Here is a 23,889-nt window from a genome sequence, read left to right on the forward strand (position 1 = left end):
GTTCATAATAGAAAAATAATTAATTATGCATGAAATTCGACTAGTATGAAGATATCAACGTTCTACTCAGGGAACATCTTAAGTCATAATTCCCGTCTGATGGAGACGATAGACTTGACAAGTCTTTATACAATCTGTCGAACTTATTTTACGGCCGCGCATCCAGAAAAATATCCTCCTGTTGCGGGCCGCCGCAAATTTCCCTCAATCAAAGAAATTACATTACTGATGGTACGACTACAATTTTATAAGTTTCTCATTTGTAATCCACCCAATCTTCACCAATCTTATCCAACAACCTTAAAACTATCTCTACTGTTTGTTATTCGCTCTGTGTTTTAATATCGATTTTATCTAATACATTGTATGCCACCTTCTGTTCGATTGGCTAATGCAGAGTTGGACGTTTCGGTTTGGGCCTAATTTGACAAAATTCTTGTAATTTTGATGTTTTCACGGAATAAATAATTTTTTAAAAACCTCTACTTGTCCTGTAGACGACGTTACAAGGCAAATAGAATGAAGACTTTAAGGGCGGCTCTGGACACCTGCATCTTAACAACGCAATGAGAATATTTTAAGATCAAATTACATCATGTGCAGAAGTCACTCTCATGAAATACTAAGGGTGTTGCTGGATGAAATTAAAAACTAAATATTTTTGATAATTAATTCATTTTCTCCCCGGTTTTCGAATTTCTTGATGCCATACTTCGTTTGTACTTGGTTGAGGTCTTTGCCTCCAAATTACACTACGTTTTTGAGACATAAATGTTTTTGTTTGTTTCTCAGTATGTTTGTCTTATTATTACTAATCTGTGGGAAGTTTCAGTGGAGTGAGATTGAGCTAGCTTTTAACACAAATACAACGAGAATTTTACACTACGAAACTTTTATTCATCAAAGAAATTTTAATCGTTTTACATGCATACGACAGTTAGTGTCTTCTTCTCTTAATCTTAACTTGAAGTTTACATTTTTGTTTCAGTTTATTACAAGCATCGCCTCTCTGACCGTTAGTTAACTCGAGTTATTCTTCTTCATTCACAGGTTCTTCAAAGTTTTTCTTTTTGTAGTTCAGCAGAATATCTGCCAACCTCATCCTGTTTCTGCTTCGTCGGAAATTCTGCAATTCCAGGTCACTGTTATCAACAGGGGCCGAGTCATCTGCCTGTCGCTGGTAACGAAAAGAAATTTTTTCATTTAGAGCTGATATTTCTGACTGTACACCAGTTATGAACTGAATTTATGAAACTGAATTCTCACACAGATGATAGGACTGTCAGAGTGTTTACTGCGAATTTAATGTTTAAAAAAGATGAACGCAACAACATTATCAAAAAACTCAGGAAATGCAGTAACAATTTATTTATGCTCAGCTCACCCCTTGTTCGCGATCAACGGAAACAAACTTGTTTTCTCACCTTGCTTCCAGGTGTACAAGGAACTAATACGCAGCTGAATTTCTGAGCATTGCAATTCCCAGAGAAGTTAACCACCATCGTCAATGACAGAAATACGAGAAATATCTTGAAGGCCATAACTGACTGACAAGCCACAAGGCAAAATGTGTACTTATTTGCCTCTATACTGCTTGGTCTGCACGATTCACCCCAAGTGCGATGTAATCGTGAATGATTCTTTTATAAAGGATAACGACACAAAAAGCTGACATAAAGATCTGTCCGCCTGGCGCCTGTGTTGACATTTTGTCGTTCAGGAACTTTTAAAACTTGCTGGAATTGTATACCACGTTTAATGATACATAATTGAGGCCATGTTCTTGTGTACACAAGACAGCTAACTTATTAGAATGTGACAGATTCATCAGGTCTGATGGACCGCTATCAGCACCCGCCCGCCAAGAGTTTTTTTCGGTCACTTTAGTCTTGTCAATGAAATGTTTGAAATTTTAATGTTCTTTACGGGCTTGGCTTTCTTCCTGAATTATTTTTGCAGAAGAAATCAAAACAAACATCCCTCGAATTAAAAGTCGAGGATCGTACTCATGACAATTATGTGGTCCGTAGATGCTGTAAATACACATACGATTAAGAATAATCTTGAGAATTACCGAAGATGAATGTTTAATTCCAATGTCAAGGGATTGTCGTGGAGAATTATTGCATCTAAGCACTTTCTCGAGACTATGCTTTCTTACTAACTTGATCCTCCCCGCCCTCTGTGGGGCATGAGGCAAAAGACTGCTATACTACTATACTATACTACAAATCGTTTTAATGCACTTTGTGCAATTTTTAGGGGAGCTTTGTCACGATATTAGAAATTGTTTTTCTGATAATTCAAAATTACTTTCAAATTAAAGGATACCTAACAATTATAGCTTTTTAGAGTTATGAAGGACACGAATTTATGCAAAATAATATAAAGCATTAAATTTTTCGAAAATACACAAGGCTTGTTGCCAGCAAGAGAAGAAGACTTGTTAGTTTACAGTTAGATAAACTTGAAAAATTCTGCAGCTTTTATTCTTTTGTTTTATATTGTTGTCCGTAAATTACATTCTTTAACTTCTTAATCTCTTGGGAAACGATCTTTAAACCTTGCAAAGTTCTTTTTTGTTTTAACGTATGTTAAAATTGATTTGGGCTTCTGAAATAAGCTTTTGGGCCGGAATTTCCTAATTGGAATATTGGGAGATTTACGCTAAAAGAACAAATATATTTAAAATTTTGTTAAGCGGTTTTTCATTCGTTATAAACAAACTGGCGATATAAATTTTAACTATTTGCGCTTTAAAGTATTGTTTACATCGTCTACAGTCTACATCTCTGTGTCTTCTGAATTTTTGGAAGCATTTTAATGACAGGCTCGTCTCATTCTTCATCCATGAGGTCTTTAAAGTTTTCCTTTTTGTAGTTTGGCAAAATATTTTCCAAATTCATCCTCTTGGTTTGTCTTAAATCCTTCTGTTCTAAGCCTTTTCCAAATGGGGCCGATTCATCCTCAGTCAGCTGATGGTAAAAAGAATATTCCTCGTTTAGCATAAATTTCTCTATTAGGAGTTCTCATGAGTGTCATGGGTCACATGATTCTTCGTTTTTCTCACCTGGTCTTTTTTACAAGGTCTGAGTATACATTCAAACCTCTGACATTTGCAGCGACCACAAAAGCCAATCACAACCATTACTGCAAAAGCAACGATGTGTATGAGAAAAATCTTATGCGCCATCTTGAGTGTCGACTTATCTACTCGCAGAAGGTTTGCTTTATATTTCGCTCGTTCCTCGCAGCTTTAAAGTGCTGTTTGATATATATTGTAGCAAGGAGAGTCTTTTATTAAGGCAGCCTTCAGGAAAGCTGATATATTTCACAGTGGTATGTCAATTGGGATAAGTTCATTTCAATCAATATTCTGCGGGAGTGAATTGTTGTTGCAACATGTTGAAATTCAAGACCGATCGAATGATTCTGCAAGTAGCAGAGAACCAAATAGCAGATTGAAGATTTTGCATGTAGGATAGAGGAAAGAAAATTTATATGGCAGTCTTTCAGGCAGTTAATAGATTATCATGTCACACCTACTAAGAACAAAAAAGAAATAAAATTGGAGTGCCTTTCTTTATTATAGGAGCATTGATTAAAATCACACATAGTGTATTTTAAATTTGGTGGTAACTGCCAAAATGTCTCACTATTAAACCGAGCCAGAAAAATTGCCAAAAATTGTCATATGAGAAAGGAGTAAATTTTAAATTTAGAATTGTAAACAAGAACAATTTTAAAATGAAAGTTACTTGGACGGGAAAAATTCTTTAATTACTTCGATATTATCCTGACCAAATTTGGACAAGTTAAGTATAGGTAATCGTTTAAATGGGAGTGCAATTACGGATGTACACTACGAGTGATATCTGAAAACATTTTCAAACATCACGAGTAGTGTAAATCCTGTTGCTCGAGGTTTCATACGATTACACATTTATTATATGACTGAGACCGTGTTGAAATAAAGATTATGTAGATTATGCATGTAAAATTGCGAGCGCGCGCGCGTTAATTTGCCCTGCAGTCCAAATTACGAATTAACGAGAAATTGGCCTGCTCCCAGCCAGTCACAATGGAGTCATAAGTTATATAATAAGCTAAGAAACTAATCTTACAAAATATCAAGGTATCATAGCTGGTCTTCAATTTTATGTAAATTAAACAAGAACGTTTCGGCCCGAGTTTGTCCTAATTACCCTTTGTGAAACGTTTGCTCTCCGACAAAGTCATAAAAATCATAAGGATAAAGATCAAGGTGTCAGCTATTTGGTATCAATTACCAGCAGCAAACATTTTTTGTATTATATTTTTGCTTCAGAGGTGCCCTAGGATCTTTTTAAAACAAATGTTATCCAGAATTTTGACAGTTCATCGGAAAATAAAGAACAATTATGATGCGATCTGAGAACATTTACATCAGCTGAAGCCAGGTTGCATTGGTTCTGGTATTTTTACTAGCACCTTTACACTTGACGAAGAAATATTTTTGTCAAGGGCAATTTTTTTCAAAGCTTCATTTTAATTAACCATTCTAGCGATAATATTCGGATAATTTATTTCAACAGTTTTCAAACTGAAGAGGCGGATTTCATGAAGTAGTTCCATCTAATGAAAATACCCAATTCTAGGCCAGATTGTAAAGCAAAACCCATTTCAGACCAAACTTGCTCCAAAGACATATCCTTTGGCGCCGCCCTTTCATGTATAGCTTATGTTAGGAGGTACCCTGGGTGAGTAAGTTTTTTTTTTCGACCTGTAAGATAATTTCCGATAGATTCCATGGCTCGGTTTGTCAGTTCAGAACAAGACCTGCTGCGAATAGCACATGGCCAAGATAAAGATCCGTGAGGTCAAAAAATTGTTTTTCTGAGAAGAAGTAAAGGTCTGTGTAGACAATCAAATTATTTTACATTATTGGAAGTTCCTGACTTTAAATTACTTTAATAAGAACGCTCTTTTCACTTGAAATCCTACGCCCAGAGTAGGGGAACTTTTCTTTTGGAGTTTGGTAAGAAAAAAAACTGACTTCGAGAAAGGACCTAAATTGCTTGCGGTCTTTAAGAAACAAATGCTACTCCAAAATGTAAATGATAACAAATAAAGAAATCTTGCGTCCTTTATTGAAGAACGTTGATCAGCTTCTACACTACAGTATGCAGGTGGTAACAATTCGGCATCTCTAATTCGTATCGAAAATCATCATGTCATAAATGCTGATTAGCGCAGTTCTTAGAATCATATTACTAATTAGTTCTCTTCTATAGAATGGTCGACTCTGTTCCGCTTATTTCGTAGCATTTCTGGCAAACGCATCGGTTTGTTTCGTCTGTATTCGTTCAAAGTAATCAGGTCGTTCTCAGTTAGAGAGGCCTTAGGGTCTTCCAATTCCTGAAGGCAAAGAAAAATGGAAAGTTAGAACGAGTTAGTACGTAAATATGAGTAACATTAAAATTAAATTGTACTAATAAAAGTGACAATTCAAAAATTATACTAATCATCGATAAAAAAAAATTCAATTCAAAAGTAGTAGGAGTATCATTAGTGTTCATTTGTAAGTTTCTCTCGAAACATTCCAAGTTAATACAGACTACATCAAATTAAATTCCACTCAAAAAGTGACATGTCCAAAATTTATTTATCATCGATGAAGGAAATTCAATCCAAAAGCAGTTGGGGTATCATTACTGTCCATTTGTAATTTTCTCGTTCTACAGGCTCGCCAAAATGTTACAAGTTCCATAGAAATATTTTAATACAAGGAACGTTAATATGTCTAAAAAGATGTATTTCTCCATCTACCAAGTAGGATCTGTAATTTTTCATCGGAAACCCATAACGTTTAGATGAAAAACAGACAGATAGTGAGTTCCCAAAGGGCGGAATATTGCTGACTTAAATTTCGTGGCCTCCTTAAAGTAATTTTAGGACATCATAGATAATCAACCACAAATAGCTACTTTTAACTATGGTTTTCCACTGGGCTTTCAGCTAATAGGCGCTTGTAAAATCGTTTATTTAGTAGATCAAAAATTGACATACCTCCCTCTTTCTACAAGAGGTGAAGACACATTGATACTGGCCTTCACAAAGACCGGAAAACTCAAGCGCCAAGGACAGGACAAGAAGCGCTCCAAAAACCCTCAAGGCCATTTCAGTTGACGACGATCGTTTGGTATCGAAGCTGAACGGACTTCTTTTTTAGCGCAAAGCATTTTTTGAGCTTTTTATAAGCGTGCTTAGTTATAGTATGTTAATCGAAGTAAGAAAGGTGTTAACTCTTTTTTGACCTAACAAGCAGCGACGAAGGTGCAATTCATAGACGCCACCTTCAAAATCTTCATTTTATTTTTTTCCACCGTGTTATCGCAGTTATGTAACAAAAGCAAGAATGAAGCCATTGGGCTCTTTAACACTTCGAACCTGAATGAGTAATATCAGTTCATTTTCTAGGTTTATTAACCAGAGAGTAATGACAATTATTAAAAGAAAATTCCACAAAGCAAAAAAGAGGCTAATTAAAATTTTGTTGGTAGTTGACAAAACGGAAAATTTCGGTTTTTATTTGAGATTTCCGAGTTACATTTTTGTTTCATCTCCTTTCATATTTGGTTCATTTCGTCGCCTCGTCGCACGTGTCTCCAGATTTGTTTCCCCTTGAAGGTTTCGAGCAAAAGTATCTCATTTCTAATGTTTTTTGTTACTTAAGCTGAAACGCCAAATCTTTTTAAACTCATGGCACTTCGTCGACTTGTTATGAGCATACTTGAAGTAAGAATGGTGTTAACCCCTGTTTAACCTAACGATCCCTCAACAAGGTTTCGAAGTTGCATTTTCTGTTCATTTCTTTTCACATTTTCGTTTGAAACCTTAATTTGTATCTACTAGTTGATTTCGATAGCTTTTTAAGCATCGCACCCCATCACTCATTAATTCAGAGTAAAATCTTTAATAATATATGAAACGGCCCGCTTATATTGCCCGTTTGCTTTACATACAGCACATTTTATTAACCAAATATCACTCCCTTTCTCAATTTGAAGCAAGACGAATTAAATATAACAGCAAGAGAGATATCAACGATGTTACAATTATCTCTTGTTTCCTTGCCATGCAGTATTGGCTGAAATTGTCGGTACTTGTTGGTTAATCAAGTCACTAAACACCTCTTATGACATGGCTGAGAAAATTACTTCATTGGGACTGGCTGAGAGCAGGCCAATTTATCGTTAATTCTTAATTGGCACCGCGGTGCAAATTAACGTGCGCACGGTCGTAATTTTCTTAGTCATATAGTAAATAAGTAATCGTATGAACGCTCGAGCAATTAAGGATTTACACTACTTGTAATATCTGAAAATTCTTTCAAATTGCACTGAACTAAACGCTCGACTTGTGCAATTTCGAGGGAATTTTCAAATGTTACTCGTAGTGTAAATCTCTTTCGTACGGTTACCTATACTTTTTACGCAATCATTTCTCAACACCCAACAACTCTGAAAAAACATTTATCAAATACTGCTGGCCCAATATTACAGTCAAACCAACAACCTAAACACACTGCAGCTGGCGCGTCTTAATAACATGCATCCATTACCACTTGTTAATGACTCCAAAGGTTAACAAGGGTTAATAACTTTTCTGCCTAAAACACGCAAATAAAAAGCCGACAAGAAGTGTTTCAAGTCAAACGCGAATTGGAAGAAGCCGGCGACTGTAATGGCCATGAAAGTAGTGTTTGTGCTTCTTGTCCTGTCTGTGGTGCTGGAGTTTTCGGGTCTATGTCAAAGCCAGGGATATCAGTGTCTCTTTACCTCTTGTTCTACCAAACGAGAGGTATGTTCACACTTTCAATTATAACAGTCTGTTTCAGTTGTTGCAAGCCTTTAGGAATTGAAGTTAATTATCCGTTGTATTAACAGGTCCTTTTAGAAAAAAAAAACGTTTCGCGTTAATTTAAAGTACTTTTGATGCAAATCCCTTCCTATGAGAATGTCTGTTTTGAATTTGTCTCCTTTGAAATATTCAGTTTAATAGCCATCAACACAAAGCAAGAACGAAAAGCTAGCGAAATTATTATTTTAACTCCGTCTTTTCTCCTCCTCCTCCTCCTCCTCTTTCTTCTACTTCTTCTTCTTCTTCCTCTTCTTCTTGTTCTTCTTCCTCTTCATCATCTTCATCTTCTTTTTGTCTTTTTTTTGCATGCACTACAGAAAAAAACCCCAATGCATATGCTAACCAACTTTGACAGAAATTTTAAATTGAAACTTCGAAGTGTATTATTTAAAGAAACAACCTTCTCCCTGTTATTTGATGTTCATTGTAAATGTTCTTTTCCCATTTTCCCATTCTGTCTTCAGGAGTTGGAAGACCCCAAGGGTTCTCTAAATGAAAACGACCTGATTCCTTTGAACGAGTACAGAAGAAACAAACTGATGCGCTTGTCAGAAATGCGACGAAACAAGGCAAACAGATTCGACGATGATCTGGAAGAAAACTGATGAATTCTTGACGTCTTGTATAAATTTGAGAAAGCTATCTGTATAGCAGGCTAGGATTTCGATACTAGTTAAAATTATAAACACTGTTAGCTGGTATTTAGAATTCTTGAATAAAGAGCACATACTGGATTCATTTGTTATCAAATTGATATATTTCAGCCAGAACACCGGCGTAACTATTTCTTACAAACATTGAAAGCGAGTGACGCCTTTCTTTTCTTAAACAAACGGTCCCGGGCAACCGGTTATTAAATGACAGAAAAAAAGGTAACAGACATTTTATCGTGTGGGCGGAAATAAGCGACAGAGTGCAAAACTACTGTACGTGAGCGATGGTTAGTGGCAGTTTCTACAAAGGCAAAATGCAGCCCCGACATTTCAGAAAAAAGCCTGCTAATAAATGAGTGACTGTACATCTTGTAGACGTTTTAATTAGCACCTTACTGAAGACTTGCACGAAACGTTGTTTACATCTTCTCCCGCCTAGATGAACACGTTTCCCACGTTGAAACGACCTAAAGCCGCGGTTGTCTTTTTTCTCAACAAATTTCTGTGAAAACTACTGTTGTGGATAAACAGGGCCATCAGATTCCAAAGTAATTTTACATCTGGAAACAACACCTTCGATGATTCTTAGCTTTGTTAAACTTTAAGCATTTCTGAAGATACGTTGATACCTTTTTCAGATTTTTGGAGACTATAAACATTTTTGCTTCCTGAAAAGAAATGAGGGTAACCCGATCCCTTGAACGAATACAAACAAAACAAACGGCTGCGTTTGTCAGAAATGATTCGAGACAAGCAAAACAGATTCGATGGTGATCTGGAAGAAAACTGACGTTTTCTTGACGCCAGGGATAAATTTGAGAAAACTATCTGCATAGCAGGATTTCGGTACTCAGATAAAATGCTAAAATTATAAACAGTGTATCTGTTGAATTTAGGATTCTTGAATAAAGAGCGCAAATACTTCATCTGTTTTCATATTAATATATTTTAGCCAAAAATACCGGTGTAACAATTCCTTACAAACATGGTCAGCGAGTGACGCCTTTTCTTAGTAAACAAACGGTCCTGGGCAACCGGTTATCAAATGACAGAAAATTCTAACAGACATTTTGCCGCGTGGGCGGAAATAAGCGACAAAGTGAAAAACTACGCGAGCGATAGTTAGTGGCAGTTTCTGCAAAGGTAAAATACGTGCAGCCTCGACATTTCAGCTGTCAAATGAGCAGAAAAAAAGCCTGCTAATAAATGAGTGACTGTACATATTGTAAACGTTTAAATTAGCACCTTACTGATTAACTTGCATAAAACGTTGTTTACATCTTCTTCCCCCTAGATGAACACGTTTCCCGCGTTTACGCGACCTAAAACCACAATTGGCTCTTTTCACAACAGATTTCTGTGAAAACTAATGTTGTGGATAAAACAGAACAATGAGATTCAAGAAATCTGGAAACAACAAATTGGTAGAGTACTCGTGCAATGGCTAGATGCTATTAGTGTTAACTGGGTGTCTACGTAGTCTGATGCAGTCCAAGCTCATGAGCGCTTTTGCTACCCAAAAATTTTGCAGTTTTTTTAAAGTTAATTTCTCCTCGAATATTACATCCAAAGAGCCAAAAACTTGACCAATTACTAAGTTTCACAAGCTCTTTGAATGTTTGCAGTCAATGTCTAGCGTGATGCCTTCTCCGCGCGAAGTCGTATGTTAATGAGGAAAAATGTAAACAATTACGTCAGCTAGCAAAGATTCAAGAACGAAGAGCCCTACGTCATTACCAAACAAATGAACTTTCTGCTGTCATTACTCAAACTTAGTTTTGGATGGCTTCAAAGCGTATGGAAATCTAAAGGTTTTGGAGTTTTCTTGATGATCAAACCCCATTTTTTCTCGTTGCTCCTCACCACTAACTACTCGCTCTACACACTCACTCCAGTTTATGTTAATCACGATAACACGACATTCTACACTTAATTGATGGTCTTCCCAAGATGATTTCTCTTGCAATCCTCGATGAGGAATGGTTAAAATTTAACAGTCCGTTTAGGGGATCGTTGGAAAAATCCTGCAAGGAATAATTTGAACCTGTAAGTCCAAGAGTTAATCAAGCTATGATGAACAGGACTTATAGATACAGTTTTAAGGACGGTGCCTACTAAATACAAAGGTTTTTGCGCCAGATTAGGACCATGCGGAAAAAGTAGATCTTTGCAAGGGCTATTTGAATCCACAAAGAAAAGCGGGGGTAGCCTGGCATTTTTTCGAGATAAGTAGCCTTGAATCTCAACAAAAATGCTGACATCAGCATTTTCTGAAAAAAAGAAGGAAAGGATATTTCTTCAGAGATTTTCTTAGAATTCGCCTTTACATTCAAAAAAGCAAACACATTTATAAAGATCTTAAGACCACATGGTAAATGGTAACATAAAAATCATTTTTGGTATGTGTAGTGTGTTGTCGAATAGGTTTATTCTGGTTGTTCATACACACCGCGTGGATGTGTGCTTCCTGGCTTTGCATAATGTGCCATCCTACTTAAATATGCGTACACGAAATATAATATACAATAGGTGCTAATTCTCATGTGCCAATATGTTACATCCCCTTCTCTTAAAAAACTATGTTAGTTGAAATGAAAACAAACAAAAACAAAATATTCATTCGGGTCAATGTCTCAGGTACACGTATCTTGTATATACGTTGACAATGAATAAAATTAGAATATATAGGGATTTTCTTCTAGCGTTCATGTATCATGCTAATAATAATTACTAAAGCAAGCGTCAGAGATTAAGTCTTTCCGGTGCTCGGATTTCACGTCCCGCGCGAGATTTTCTTGGTCCTTTCTCGGCTTCTGTTAAGGTGGGACATTGTGGGTTGGCGCTTGAGGGCCCTATAATCAAATTGCCACTCGATGGGTTGTTTGCTGAATTGCCTGCTGTGGTGGACTCTCGTGGATTGAAGATTGTGCAGTCATACTTCCTTGAGGAATGCAACTCGACAAGCTGTTGGCTAAGTTGTTTGAATCATTATTTGGTCTAAGATGGATTCTATTTCTTCGTAGTTGAGCACCAGTTCCAGTTTCTATAAGATACGAGCGAGGTGTCTCTCCCTGATCTATGACTCTAGCAGGATTCCATGTCTTTCTCACGGGGTCTTGTACATAGATGGCATGGTCCCTGTGTAGTTCAGGGAGTTCTTTGGTGTGCCTGTTGTAATAGTAATATTGGTTGTCTTGTCTCGCTTTAGACCAATTTCTAACTTCTTCTTGGTTCTTTGATGGCTGGATCTTACCAGGAAGTGTGGATTTGAATACTCGGCCATTCAGTAATTCAGCCGGTGATGGTATATTGGAACTCAGGGGCGTTGTTCGTAGAGCCAACAGGGCTAGATCTATGTCTTCTTTTGTTTCTCTGCGTTTTAGGATCGTCTTCTTAACCGTTTGGACTTGGTGTTCAACGAACCCATGGCCACATGGGTAATGGGGAGATGATGTCACAATTTCAAAACCATATTGGCTTGCCAACTGTTGGAACTCGCCGGATGTAAACTGAGTACCGGTGTCACATTGAAGAGATTCTGGGATTCCATTTTCTGCAAATAGCATTTTCATCTCATTAACAACGACTCCGGTTGTGAGGGTGTGAAGTTTCTTGACAAATGGGAATAGGCTAATAGTTCCCGTTCGATATTAGCATATCTGGTCTCCGCAGGGGTAAGTGCTTTCGATGCAAAGGCTATTGGCTTGTTGTTTTGGAAGAGAGCTGCGCCCAACTTGGAGTAGTAGTCGACAACTATGAGGAACCACGACTGTTGGACGTAGAACAGGTCTGCGCTCAATGTTTGCCACGGTCTTGAAGGGATCTCTGATGGTATCATAGGCTCCTTTTGTTGAGAATTGTGGTACTTCTGGCAAACGCAACATGAATTTACAAGATTTTCTATTTCTTTGTATACGCTTGGTCAATAAACGCAGGATTTCGCTCGTAGTTTGCATTTTTCTATACCAAAGTGCCCTCCGTGGATTTGCTGCAAGATGTTGCCTCTCAAGGATTCAGGTACTATAACAAGGCTTCCAAGAAGTATCAGCCCATCTTCTACTGATATGCCATCTCGTAAGGGTCAGTACGGTTTTAGCGCCGGAACAATTTTCTTCCCACTATCGGGTCAACCTTGTATAACCTGACGGGATAGAAGCTGCAGGGTTTCATCTTTTGCAGTTTCCTCTTTGAACTCTTCAATTTTAGCTGGGGTGATTCTGATTAGGTGGTGAACTTTCGCATTCATGTCTGATACTTCAAATTCATCCAACGGCGAAAGGCGTGACAGGGCGTCGGCTGTAACCATTTCTCTTCCTGGAAGATATTTAATAACGCAGTCGTAGGGTTGTAGACGCAATAGCATTCTTTGAAGGCGTGAAGGTGCTTGCATCAGGTTCTTCTTATGGATCTGTTCTAGCGGGCGATGGTCTGTTTTAACCACAAACGATCTTCCATAGCGGTACGAATGGAATTTTTCGCAGCCATAGACCACGGCTAATAGTTCCCGTTCGATATTAGCATATCTGGTCTCCGCAGGGGTAAGTGCTTTCGATGCAAAGGCTATTGGCTTGTTGTTTTGGAAGAGAGCTGCGCCCAAGCCCTTAATTGATGCGTCAACGTGAAGGACAACTGGTTCATTTCTGTCATAGTACGCCAGGGTCGTTGTGGAACATATCGGTGACTTCACCTTCTCAAAGGCTTTCGAATGTGATGGATCCCATGCAAAATCAACGTTCTCCCTTAAGAGGTTTCTTAAGGGGGCAGTGTGGTCAGCTAGATTGGGGATGAATGAGCTCATGTAAGTGGCCATACCCAAAAAGGTGTGAAGCTCCTTCTTGTCTTTAGGCGGTTCTAAATTTTCTATGGCTCTGACTTTATCTGGGCTGGGCTTGACGCCGTCTGGTGTGTAAAGCATACCAAAGAAATTGCACTCCTTTGTTTTGATAACGCACTTCTCGTCATTGAGCTTGATGCCAGCCTTTCTGGTACGTTCCATGGTTTCGTGTAGGTGTAATTCATGCTCTTGGTCGTTCTTTTCATAGACTGTGATGTCATCTGCAATGCCAATGGCTCCCTGGCAATCAAGATACGTCTCATCAATCTTGAATTGGAAGATATCTTGACTCATTCGTAGGCCAAACGGCATCCTGAGGAAACGGTATCGACCAAATGGTGTATTAAAGGTTGTCAGATATGAAGATTCCTCATCTAGTTTGACATTCCAATAGCCATTGCGAGCGTCGAGCTTGCTAAAAAGCTTTGCTCCTGCTAATTTGGGTGTGGTTTCCTCTAGAGTGGGTATGGGATGATGTTCTCTTTTGATCGCCTTATTCAGGTCTTTAGGGTCGAGGCATAAACGGAGTCGCCCATTTTCTTTTTCTCTAATAACCAGGGAGTTAACCTAATCTGTAGGTTGCGTTACTTTTGCAATGATATCTTGACTCTCCATCTCACGTAATTCGGCTTGTAATTTATCTTTCAACTCTATGGGCACTTTGCGGGGTGCATGGACCACCGGTGATACTTCAGGATCCAGTGTGATGTGATACGTATAGTCGTCAAAACATCCAACTGTGCCATTGAAACATTCTGGGTACATCTCCATCAGCTCTTGTTTACTTGTGATTGATGGCCGCTCTTCCAGTGGTACATGACTTCCAATGTAACTCGAGCTTTTCTTGCAAGTACCCGAATTTTGAGCTGGGGCATTGAAACTGCTAGTTAAATCAGCCTGGTCTAATTAATTTGTTCTTAGTGTACAGTGTAGGGTGACCAGTTTAAGTGCAGTGCACGCTTTTAGACCGAGAATAGCTGGCCCTGTGTCTGTGACGTAGAAAATGCAGTTAATCTTCTTCTCTTTGTACTTGCAAGGGATATTTATAGCGCCAAGCTGCTTGATTACAGAGCCACTATATGCTGAAAAGACGACTTCATTCTTTTCCAGTGTTTCTGGTTTGGGGTTTCCTTCGTCGTCAAACTTCTCTGGGGCGATTATGCGAAGTAGCCTGATAGGCAAAACATTGCTCTGTGCACCTGTGTCTACCTTGCACTGGAGATTAATTTTCCGCTTCTTTTCTGGCTGAGTTATCTCAAGTGTTGCAAAGACTTCATCGCGTGTGTCGTGTGTCGAATGTTGCGTGTCTTCTATGGTGTTAACCTCGATGATACTGATTGTCAGAATTTCATCATTGTCCTTGTCGCCCCTGTCCTCAATCGTGTGAATAACTTTTTTGAAGGCCGGTTTTCTTCCTTGGTTAAGTTGTTTCCGTTTGCTGGATCGGCAGACAGATTGCCAATGATTAGCTTTGCCGAATTTTCGACATAATGTACCGTAGGCTGGGCATTTGTTCCTCGGGTGTTGTTTTCCGCAGTTGTTACAGAATTCCCTTTCTTGTTCCTTATAAATGGCATCTATACTTCTACCCTCTGGATGGCTTTCGCTACTTCCTGCCAGTGTCTTCATGTGTTTACTTGTCGCTTCGTGGCTTCTTGCAGCATCAATAGCGGCTGCAAGGGTCAATGATTTGTCTCGGCTTATGAGAGACTTCTGGACATCGGGATTTCTTGACCCCCAAATGAGCTGATCCAAAACTCTGTCTTCGACTTCGGCGTTGTCGCGAAATTGACATTTTGCTGCTAGATTTTTTAATCTTGAGATAAAATCATCCACTGGCTCGCCTTGTTCTTGTCGCATTCCTTGTAGTGTGTATCTGTGAATTCGATGACTCGTCCTCGGTTCCAATTGATTCTCGAACCGTTCGAAAATAATGGCAGGCTTTTTCCTGTCTTCCTCCTTTGTGAATGTCCAACTGTGGTATAAATCCAGGCCTTTTTCACCCGACCAGAGTAAAATATAGTTCACTTTTTCTTCGTCATTGGCGTCTTTGAGAACGCTTGAGAACATAAGCTGACATTTTTGTTTGAATCTTGCGAATGTAGTTATCGGATCAGGAGCGTCCCAGTTCATCTGTGGCGACGCAAAAGACGTTGCTGTTGCCATAATTCGCTTCTGCTGGCCTCTCTTGATTTAACTCTAGAAATTATTCTTGTAAAACGCTGCCACCATGTAGTGTGTTGTCGAATAGGTTTATTCTGCTTGTTCATACACACCGCGTGAATGTGTGTGCTTTCCGGCTTTGCATAATGTGCTATCCTACTCAGTAAGTATGCGTACACGAAATATAACATACAATAGGTGCTAATTCTCATATGCCAATATGTTACAGTATGTTTTTAATAACAAAATCGTTACAACAGTGCTTTTAGTGTCCCTGACAGCCTTCCCTTTGTTCAGCTTAAATACAGTCTAAATAGCTTTTCCTCACAACTAGAAACTAATAACGTGTTGAATAGGCTTGCCACTTTCGTCTCATAACACAAAATGTAGGGGTAACCGCGCGTTTTTTAAAGTTAATCATCTTTTTCTGAAAACTTTTACGGTGCCCGTTACATTTTTTCCCGTCACCTCCCCAGTAAGTAAAACATTTGCGTCTGTCGCGCTCGTTTTGCGTGCACTACGCCATCTGTAGGTACATGTTTACAGTTGGATTTCAGTATAATTTTCGATAGATAACAGCTAGTTTCTCAACTGGAAGCAGTTAACAGTTAGTGGTTAGCGATAATCTGCTATTATGGTATTCCTGGTTGTAGTACACGTTCATTAAACTTGATTTGGTCAGGGTAAGAAAATTTTGCTATTGTTTTACTCGTGTGCTTGGTAGCGTAGTTGATTACGTCAATGCCAACCTTAGCACGCAGAACATGTGCGCACTAACAAAAGTAGGCACCGTCCTTAAGCTGTTGTTCTAAACTTACCAGGTCCAAAAGTCAGGTTCAATTCCTAAATTATTATTTTTTTAAATTGAAGGGCTTATGTCACTCTTCTCCATGTGCGCGGATTGTGAAAGTTATAGTAACGGCATTCAAGGAATTATTTGCCATTTGTGAGGGAGGGAGGGATGGGTCACAGCATATTTTGTATTTCTGCGAGAAGATCGAAGAAAAATTGGTATCCTAGAGGGGAGATATGAAAAGGCTCATTTCACACGAGTCAAAATCGGGCCAATAAGGATTCCACTGTAAAGTCATGAGAGATTTGCAAATTATTCCGGGCGGCGCTGGGAATTAAGCTGAGACCTCATCCACACTAAGCCGAAGAAATTTGAAAACGGAGTTTTCACTCTGAAAACTCATCAAATATTTTCGGTCCACACTACGTCGGAAAAATTTGAAGAAGAAACAATGACCGGTCATTTTGGATTTGTGCTGGAGGAAAACTCGATGAGGAAAATCACATGATTATACTCATGTCATTACTTTCGAAAATCTCCGTTTTCAAATGTTTTCCTTCGACACTTAAATGCAAAGCCAGCATTTTCAAATTCCTCCGGTTTGAAGGGTGCTTTTGTTAAGCTCCGATTTCGTGAGGGATTACTGAGGACGGCAGGCCTAACCAGGAGCGTAGCTAGCCTTTAAGCCATTAAGCACGGTTTAACAGCAATTTCTGTGAATAATTTTTTTTCATAGCCGAAGGGCCATATTTTCTTTTTCTTACTATTCAATAGCGAATCACCGCTATATCAACGTTTTATTTTGAAAAACAAAATAATGACTTTCAATCCTAAACAAGAAAAATGCTGAAAGGTTATTAACAAAGCAGAACTTTGAAGTAGTTTTGCGCACGAAAATTTAGTCGACTGTTGTTGTTGTTGTTGTACGCTGTTTTTTTTTTATTTTTTGGACGTTAGCAAAATTTGATATACGACTTATGCTGTTCAATTTGGGCTTAAATGGAAGAATGGCTTGCAACGCCCCTACTAACATTAAAAATAAAGCTGCGTTGTCAATTTTCTCTGGTGTAGTGTGGACTCCCCGGTGTCTTGAGCGATTTCTTTTGGATAAACATCTTCTGGTATTCCTCTTAGTGTCAATCAAAGGGTGCTTGCGCATCACCGTCATACGGACCTTTAAAATGTTTGAGCTTCGCTCGAGATTATTTAAACTCAAAACTGAAGGACAAACAATATAAACAGAAAACCTCACCGAATAGTTACAAATCTGAAATTCTTGCTAATCCTGGATTAGCTTAAATGAGCTTTGAACAACCCGGCCCATAGTGTCATAATTTTATTTTTTTTCGTCATCTGATTCTGTCCTTTTGACTTAAATAGAAAATTAAGAACCGAAACGTTCTCCGATAGGCCATATTCATATCATCGGTATTGGACTGGAACTAGCTTGCAAGTGAGGCTAATGCGGGGACTCTTTTCAAATGCAAATGACATTAATCTATTTTCAATGATATTTCCCCGCATGAACCTCCTTTGCAAGCTAGTTCCAGTCCAATACCGAGAATACGAATATAATCTTCATTAGAGTCATGAAAATATGACTGCTACGGGGCTTTCTTTTAATATTCTGCCACGAACGATCCTTAGTGTACAATGTAACCAAACTAAGTTTGACCACAGGACAAAATAATTAGGAGTAAAATATCTAGGCATTAATTAAGCATTACATGTTTATTTCAGACGAATTACAAACTAGTCCTCTCGACATTTATGTCTTAATGCTATCTATTATGTTATCTGTTTCGTTTTTGATAACTTTCTCTCTTCTCCCTTTGGACAATTCTCTCTTATTTTGGCATTATCTGTCAAGCTGCTGTTCTTTTTTCTTCCAGATCATCGTCGAATCTGTTTCGCTCGTCCCGTAACATTTCTGACAAACGCATCAGTCTGTTTCGCCTATATTCGTTCAAAGGAATCAGGTCACTCTCGGGTGAAATTGACCGCGGTGAATCTCGTTTACCCTTAAAAAAACAAAAGAGGACGGTCAACATGTGATGGACATTGTGTTCTTGCACGTGTGTCATAGAAAACAGTTTACGCTCTTTCTTTTTCTTCGCCTTGTGCTTCTCTGTCATCAAGAATTAAAGATTCACAGTTATGAATAGTAACCCATTTCCACCGCCTGGTTAGCTCAGTTGGTAGAGCGCCAGTCTGCTGTGTGGGAGGTCGAGGGTTCGAGCCCCAGATCGGACCAACACTCAGGGTCTTAAAATTACTGAGGAGAATGTGCTGCCTTTGTAATTACATATACAAATGGTTAGAGGTTCAAGTCTTCTCGGATAAGGACTATAAACCGTAGGGCCCGTCTCCTGCATATTCAGTGTTACATGGTTAGCAGGGGATGTTAAAGAACCCACACGCTTATCGCAAACAGAAGGGGTACGGAGTTCCCGGTGTTGTGGTCTGGCCTTGTCCCAAGGGTTGGTGCCTCACATAGGGCTAACCACTTTGCACCTTTCCCCGTTGGACGGACTTGTCCAAGAAAAATTACTGACTATGACTTTGACTTCCTAGGCCCTGTCCAAACTACGCGGGAGGAATTTGAAAACGGAGATTTCACTCGGAAAACGCATCAAATGTTTTCCGTCCACAAAGCGAGGAATTTATAAATGGAAGAATCACCGGTAATTTTTAGTTTGTATTTGAGGAAACCTCGGTCAGGGAAATTCCATGATTTTGGTGACGCCATTTTTTTTCGAGAAGCTCCTTTTTCAAAACGTTTTCCGTCCATACGAAAACGCAAAGCCGGCGTTTTTAAATTTCTCCGGTTTGAAGAACTCTTTCGAAAAGCTCCGTTTTCGTAACGGATTATTGTGGAGGGTAGGCCTAACTGTAGAAATAAAGCAGCGTTTTCAAATTCCTCCGGCGTGGTGTGCACGCTGCCTTAGAACTGGCGGGATCCCAGTCAAAAACGTGTAATTAACAAAACAATACCAGCGATTCATTTTACCAAAGAGAATTAACATTAACTTGCGAGTTGTACCAAAGGGGATTTACTTTTTACTGAATTCCAAACAACTAGTCCAACTGATACTTGGAAAGCCTTCTGAACAGGGTTAAAATCTTTAGTTCACGAATTGTGACATACATACCGTGGTGCAAGCTGTGAAAAGGCACTTGTACTTTTGACCTTGACAAACACAGGACAACTCGAGCATCACAGAAATGAGAAGAAATACTGCAAGCCGAAACTTCAAAGCCATTGTTACTGCGATCTTTAGACGACCTGAAGGTGAGACGTCTTACTAACGTTTACCTGACGCACGTTGGCTTCTTATATAGCTGTTTCCATGCCCAGAAAAGGTGTTAACATTCAAATAAAGTTTCTACCTACAATAGACATGCCACCTGCACAAAGTTCGCTTTGTATCAATACAATATCCCGTTTTTACAATAACCATTAACGTTGAATTGTAAGTAATGGAAGCTAATAACACGCACTGAACACGTTTTAAGGAAGAATGGCTTCACACTTATGATACTTGACTTGAAAATAAATTTTGCAACCTTTTTATTTTTCTTTGATATTCACTTATTTATTTATTTTCTAAAGTAAGGGTCCTGTGATAGCTATTTTACGTTTTGACGGTTTTCTGGGCGTGACATTTTCCACATAATGTTTTGCAAGCTTTGTTAATTTTAACAAATATGAGGTTTGTAGGAGGGGTGACGCCACAGAACAAATGGCTTTTCAAGTTAAAACATATATTAAATAATGCATGGCTGCAGTATAATTTTATCATCACACCTCGGTGTTTAAAGAGGACCATAAAAGGCATCATGTCGCCCATGGCCTAATCTTGTTAACTGCATTTCAAAGGGTTAACTAATTCCTTTCTCATTTGAGATTAATGAGAAAGAAAATTTATCACTTCAAGCAGATGTCAGGCAGTTCGATTCACTTCCAAATGCAATTGAAAAATTCAACGCTGAACGTGGCTGCGCACACGTTCTACGGTTTTGGTGTATAAGAACGCCTGTGTAGGAGGTTAATTTCAAGACAAACAATACGTCATACGAAATATTGAGGGGTGGAATTTTCATAATCGTAAAAACTGAAAAAGTGAGTCCGGCAACTTCAAAATTGGAAGATTGTAGCCTGAAGCTGTAGGGTTTCTTATAAATTCATGACATAAATCGACCGAGTTAAACGTTTCTCTCCTGTTAGCTCGAAAAAAAGGCTTCTTATCAGAGAACAGCGAGAAGTTTGTTGTTTAGCTAGATCTTTTGCACGCTGCAGTCACTTCCATGTTTCAACATTGTTTAATTCAAGTCTTTGTGACTTGGTAGGTTTATCGTTTAGGTACAACTACAAGACGCCTTAATATATTATAACTAAAAGTTCTTAATGTCAAAAAGTCACCTTGCCTTTTGCCATTCTTTTACTGAATTGTTTCAAGAACGTTTTAATCCTTATAAACGAGCCTGGTTTTTTTCTCGTTCACAGGCGAGAACTTTTAGAAACTTAATTTTTAATGCGGCGACGGCTTGTCAAGGCGTTTTCCTTATTAGTTCGCATGTTTTTTAATCCAGCTTTTAGCACGAGAAAACTAATAATCATTCAATTTAGCAACGATGAGGCATTGCTTCTGTAATTAAAGGTATTCTTAATTATTCTTGAATTTTCTTATGTCTGAATGCGAAATGACTGTGGCTTATAAAATAGTATTTAGAACAAAATCATCTCTGTAGTATCGCGGGTATTAGCTTCCCTAGTATGACAGGAATTTTCTCGTACGTCTTTCATCCCTGACTAAGCTGTTTTAAGACTCTGCCTCCATAATATATGCTAGTCAATTTTCCTTTATTAATTCCACGGATGGTAAAGGGAACTCATACAGCTAAATCATATATATGAAAGTTAAACTGACTAACCAACCCAAGAATAATGATTTTAATCATCAATCTCGCAAATTAATCAAGTTCCCTTTGTTTGACTTAAATAAGGACAACAACAACTTTGTGTGACTGATAAATGAGGAAGTGGGTAACGAGGTGCTCGCTGATTATTTTAGCCCCGTGAATCCCCGGAGTTTAAACAAACAAAATTTACAGCCCAGGGGGTGCACACGATAGATGGAGAGGAGGGCGTCGGCCTCCTCTCAGGGCCACTTTGAGCATTCCTGGGTAGAGAGGAGGGAGCTCAGCCTCCTCTCTGTTTGGAGGGAGTGGGCCTCCACTAACCTGACTCCAGGGGTTAGAGATTGGAGGGAATTGGAGCTCCAAAAATCAAATCTTTTGAAATGTGACGAGAGGAGCACTTCATCCCCACAATGAAAAGCATTCCCCCCATTATCTATAATAATTTTAATCATCATTCTTGCAAATCAAATTGACAAAAATCAACTTTGCAGTGAGGAATCGTTAAAGCTGGTTTTCACAAGCGCATAAGCATAAGCTTACCATATAAAACAGACGAAATCAGGTGTTACCAAGATTTTTTGTTAGGACATCAGTTTCCTTTCGAAATGTGGATAATGCATTTTTCTGAGTCTGCGTATGTCGTGCTTATGCTTTCGTTTCTGTTTTCACTCTAGCTAATAAAGCACGCCTGGTTCAGTTTGGTAAAAATTTCACTTTTTTTCATGAGACGTGATAATCGGTAGTTAAGGACAGGGACCGAAATTCCAAGTGTCAGCCGGGTTTTTGTTGGAGATGCGACACGTTGTGTCTTGCACACGGTTCAACTTTGTTTAGACAGAACTCGTATATCTAGCCTCATCTTTATTATTCAATAAGAAGAACGAATTGTGGATAAAAATATTTGTTATACCTCCCAACTCAAATACGTTTTCCGATTGGAGCAAAACATATCACGTGTCGTGGGTCAAAACGAAAAACAATTCCCTAGATCGAACAAAACTCACTAAGTCCCTAGGGAAACAAAGACTTGAACTTTCGACTCGCACGTGATTAGGTCGTGCTCCTTGAAACCGCTGCAAATTTGTGTGCCAGCAGGCGTCAAGCAAACAATTTTTTCGCAGCTATTTTTTGAGTTGGGAGGTATAAGGTAAAACATTGAGGGTCTCGGGGAAACAAAACTCACAGTTTCCCTTGGGGCCAGTCATTAAGTGCTTAATGTCAGCACGTGAAAAATATCACCGACTATTAATAATGAATCCACTAAAACATGTTTTGCTAAAATCCTTTTAAATAATGCTCAGAGCTAAATTAGTTTTAAACAGATGCTTGCATAATAATATGTTTTGAGAAAACAAAATTGAAATTCTCGCGTGGCCAAAATTCCTATCAAATTTGAACATTTATGTGACATGTCACAGATCCACTTGTGTATCCTCATCATTTACGGGCATAAAGCGAACTCAGTTCACCTGGTAGAGATCAGCACGCTTCAAAACAATTCATGATTTCTTTTATCGTTTAACTAAACAGTGAAACGGCACGAGTTTTAAGGAAAACAATCTAATCCTCCCGTCGCTAAATTGATAACACAACATTTCTTAGATTGAACCTTTTTTCTGAAGTAAAAAATGAGGAGACGTTGGTGTTACAAATGTTTCAGCAGGTGATTGAATATATCAATCTATTTATTTTTACTCTTCATATTGTCGATAAGGTGTAAAATTACGTTGAATTTGGAAACGCTGAGAAAACGTAACTGCTATACTATTTCAACTGGTAACCTCGTTGGCTATGAGTGTTCTCCATCCAATACTGTTCAAAACCTTTGCTAAATGCAGCCAATTTTTTTTCAAAAACAACCTAATACTTTATTCATGCATGACTCGTAAACGCAAAGAATAAATTGTATACTAAAATAAAGCTTGGAACTCATTAACACCCCCAACAGGCTTTCACGCCATGCGAGAGCTGATTTGAGATATTTTTCCACAACTTAAATGCGTCCGCGGACTTGCTTAACTCTGTCGGAACAACAACTATTATTAGTACGTAACAAACTCAATAGTACTGCATTTTTAACAGTAGACAACAGATGAACGTGAAAAATTCGCCCCACTCATCAAACATACCCAGGTTTTAAATTATTATTTTTTTAAAATTAATGAATTATTAATTAAGACCGTTTCACGGAACTTGATACCGTAACTTTATTTTTAAAACGGCTTTCATATCCCCGGTCCCTTCCACCTTCACTTTATCCAAGTTGATTCCTGTTTAAGACTACATTGAAGAGCTCAAAATGAGAATATGCTGAGTTATACATGTTTATCGATGGATCCAGTTAATGTTTAATTTATTTGGCCTTACAATACTGTGCTAGAGCGTGTTAATGGTCGGGCAGCTGAAACACGTTTTGAAAGGTTACCCAAACCTAAATTGTTTTTCAGTCAAACCCACGCGACTCCACCAAACACTCTCTTCCTTTGACGAGCTGTGAACTGTTTTGTTTTTTAGCAACGTTATTCAAAGATGATGATGGTCCACAGTTAATGCTGCTAAAAACGAAAATAATTCCAGTGGGGATGATCGATATATGATTGCAAAATACATGTTTCTTAATT

At 38.5% G+C, this 23,889-nt stretch overlaps 1 protein-coding gene and 5 long non-coding RNA genes across 7 annotated transcripts; 1 reads left to right on the plus strand and 5 right to left on the minus strand.

The window, feature by feature from the left end:
- Positions 1 to 875: 875 nt before the first annotated feature.
- Positions 876 to 1,648, minus strand: LOC149116186 (uncharacterized). Of its 2 annotated transcripts, none has more exons than XR_016205345.1 (2): positions 1,425 to 1,648; positions 876 to 1,171 (listed from the first exon to the last, which is right to left on the minus strand). It is a non-coding gene; the product is annotated as an uncharacterized LOC149116186 (long non-coding RNA). The 2 variants fall into 2 exon arrangements; XR_016205344.1 differs by having other exon boundaries at positions 876 to 1,177; positions 1,425 to 1,647.
- A 422-nt stretch (positions 1,649 to 2,070) lies between these two features.
- LOC149116187 (uncharacterized) lies at positions 2,071 to 3,292 on the minus strand. The gene is made up of 2 exons (XR_016205346.1): positions 3,071 to 3,292; positions 2,071 to 2,975 (listed from the first exon to the last, which is right to left on the minus strand). It is a non-coding gene; the product is annotated as an uncharacterized LOC149116187 (long non-coding RNA).
- Positions 3,293 to 5,093: 1,801 nt separating this feature from the next.
- Positions 5,094 to 6,224, minus strand: LOC149116188 (uncharacterized). Its single transcript, XR_016203926.1, has 2 exons — positions 6,049 to 6,224; positions 5,094 to 5,397 (listed from the first exon to the last, which is right to left on the minus strand). It is a non-coding gene; the product is annotated as an uncharacterized LOC149116188 (long non-coding RNA).
- Positions 6,225 to 7,666: 1,442 nt separating this feature from the next.
- Positions 7,667 to 8,636, plus strand: LOC149116189 (uncharacterized). Its single transcript, XR_016205347.1, has 2 exons — positions 7,667 to 7,842; positions 8,367 to 8,636. It is a non-coding gene; the product is annotated as an uncharacterized LOC149116189 (long non-coding RNA).
- Positions 8,637 to 11,413: 2,777 nt separating this feature from the next.
- LOC149116190 (uncharacterized) lies at positions 11,414 to 12,127 on the minus strand. The gene has a single exon (XM_089277387.1). The coding sequence runs from the start codon at positions 12,125 to 12,127 to the stop codon at positions 11,414 to 11,416; it is 714 nt and encodes a 237-aa protein (XP_089133513.1).
- Positions 12,128 to 18,061: 5,934 nt separating this feature from the next.
- LOC149116191 (uncharacterized) lies at positions 18,062 to 19,679 on the minus strand. Its single transcript, XR_016205348.1, has 2 exons — positions 19,498 to 19,679; positions 18,062 to 18,366 (listed from the first exon to the last, which is right to left on the minus strand). It is a non-coding gene; the product is annotated as an uncharacterized LOC149116191 (long non-coding RNA).
- Positions 19,680 to 23,889: the final 4,210 nt, after the last annotated feature.

Source organism: Orbicella faveolata, unplaced genomic scaffold (genome assembly GCF_042242905.1).
Source record: "Orbicella faveolata isolate gen_17 unplaced genomic scaffold, um_ofav_v1 contig_12, whole genome shotgun sequence".
Taxonomy (NCBI): Eukaryota; Metazoa; Cnidaria; class Anthozoa; order Scleractinia; family Merulinidae; genus Orbicella; species Orbicella faveolata.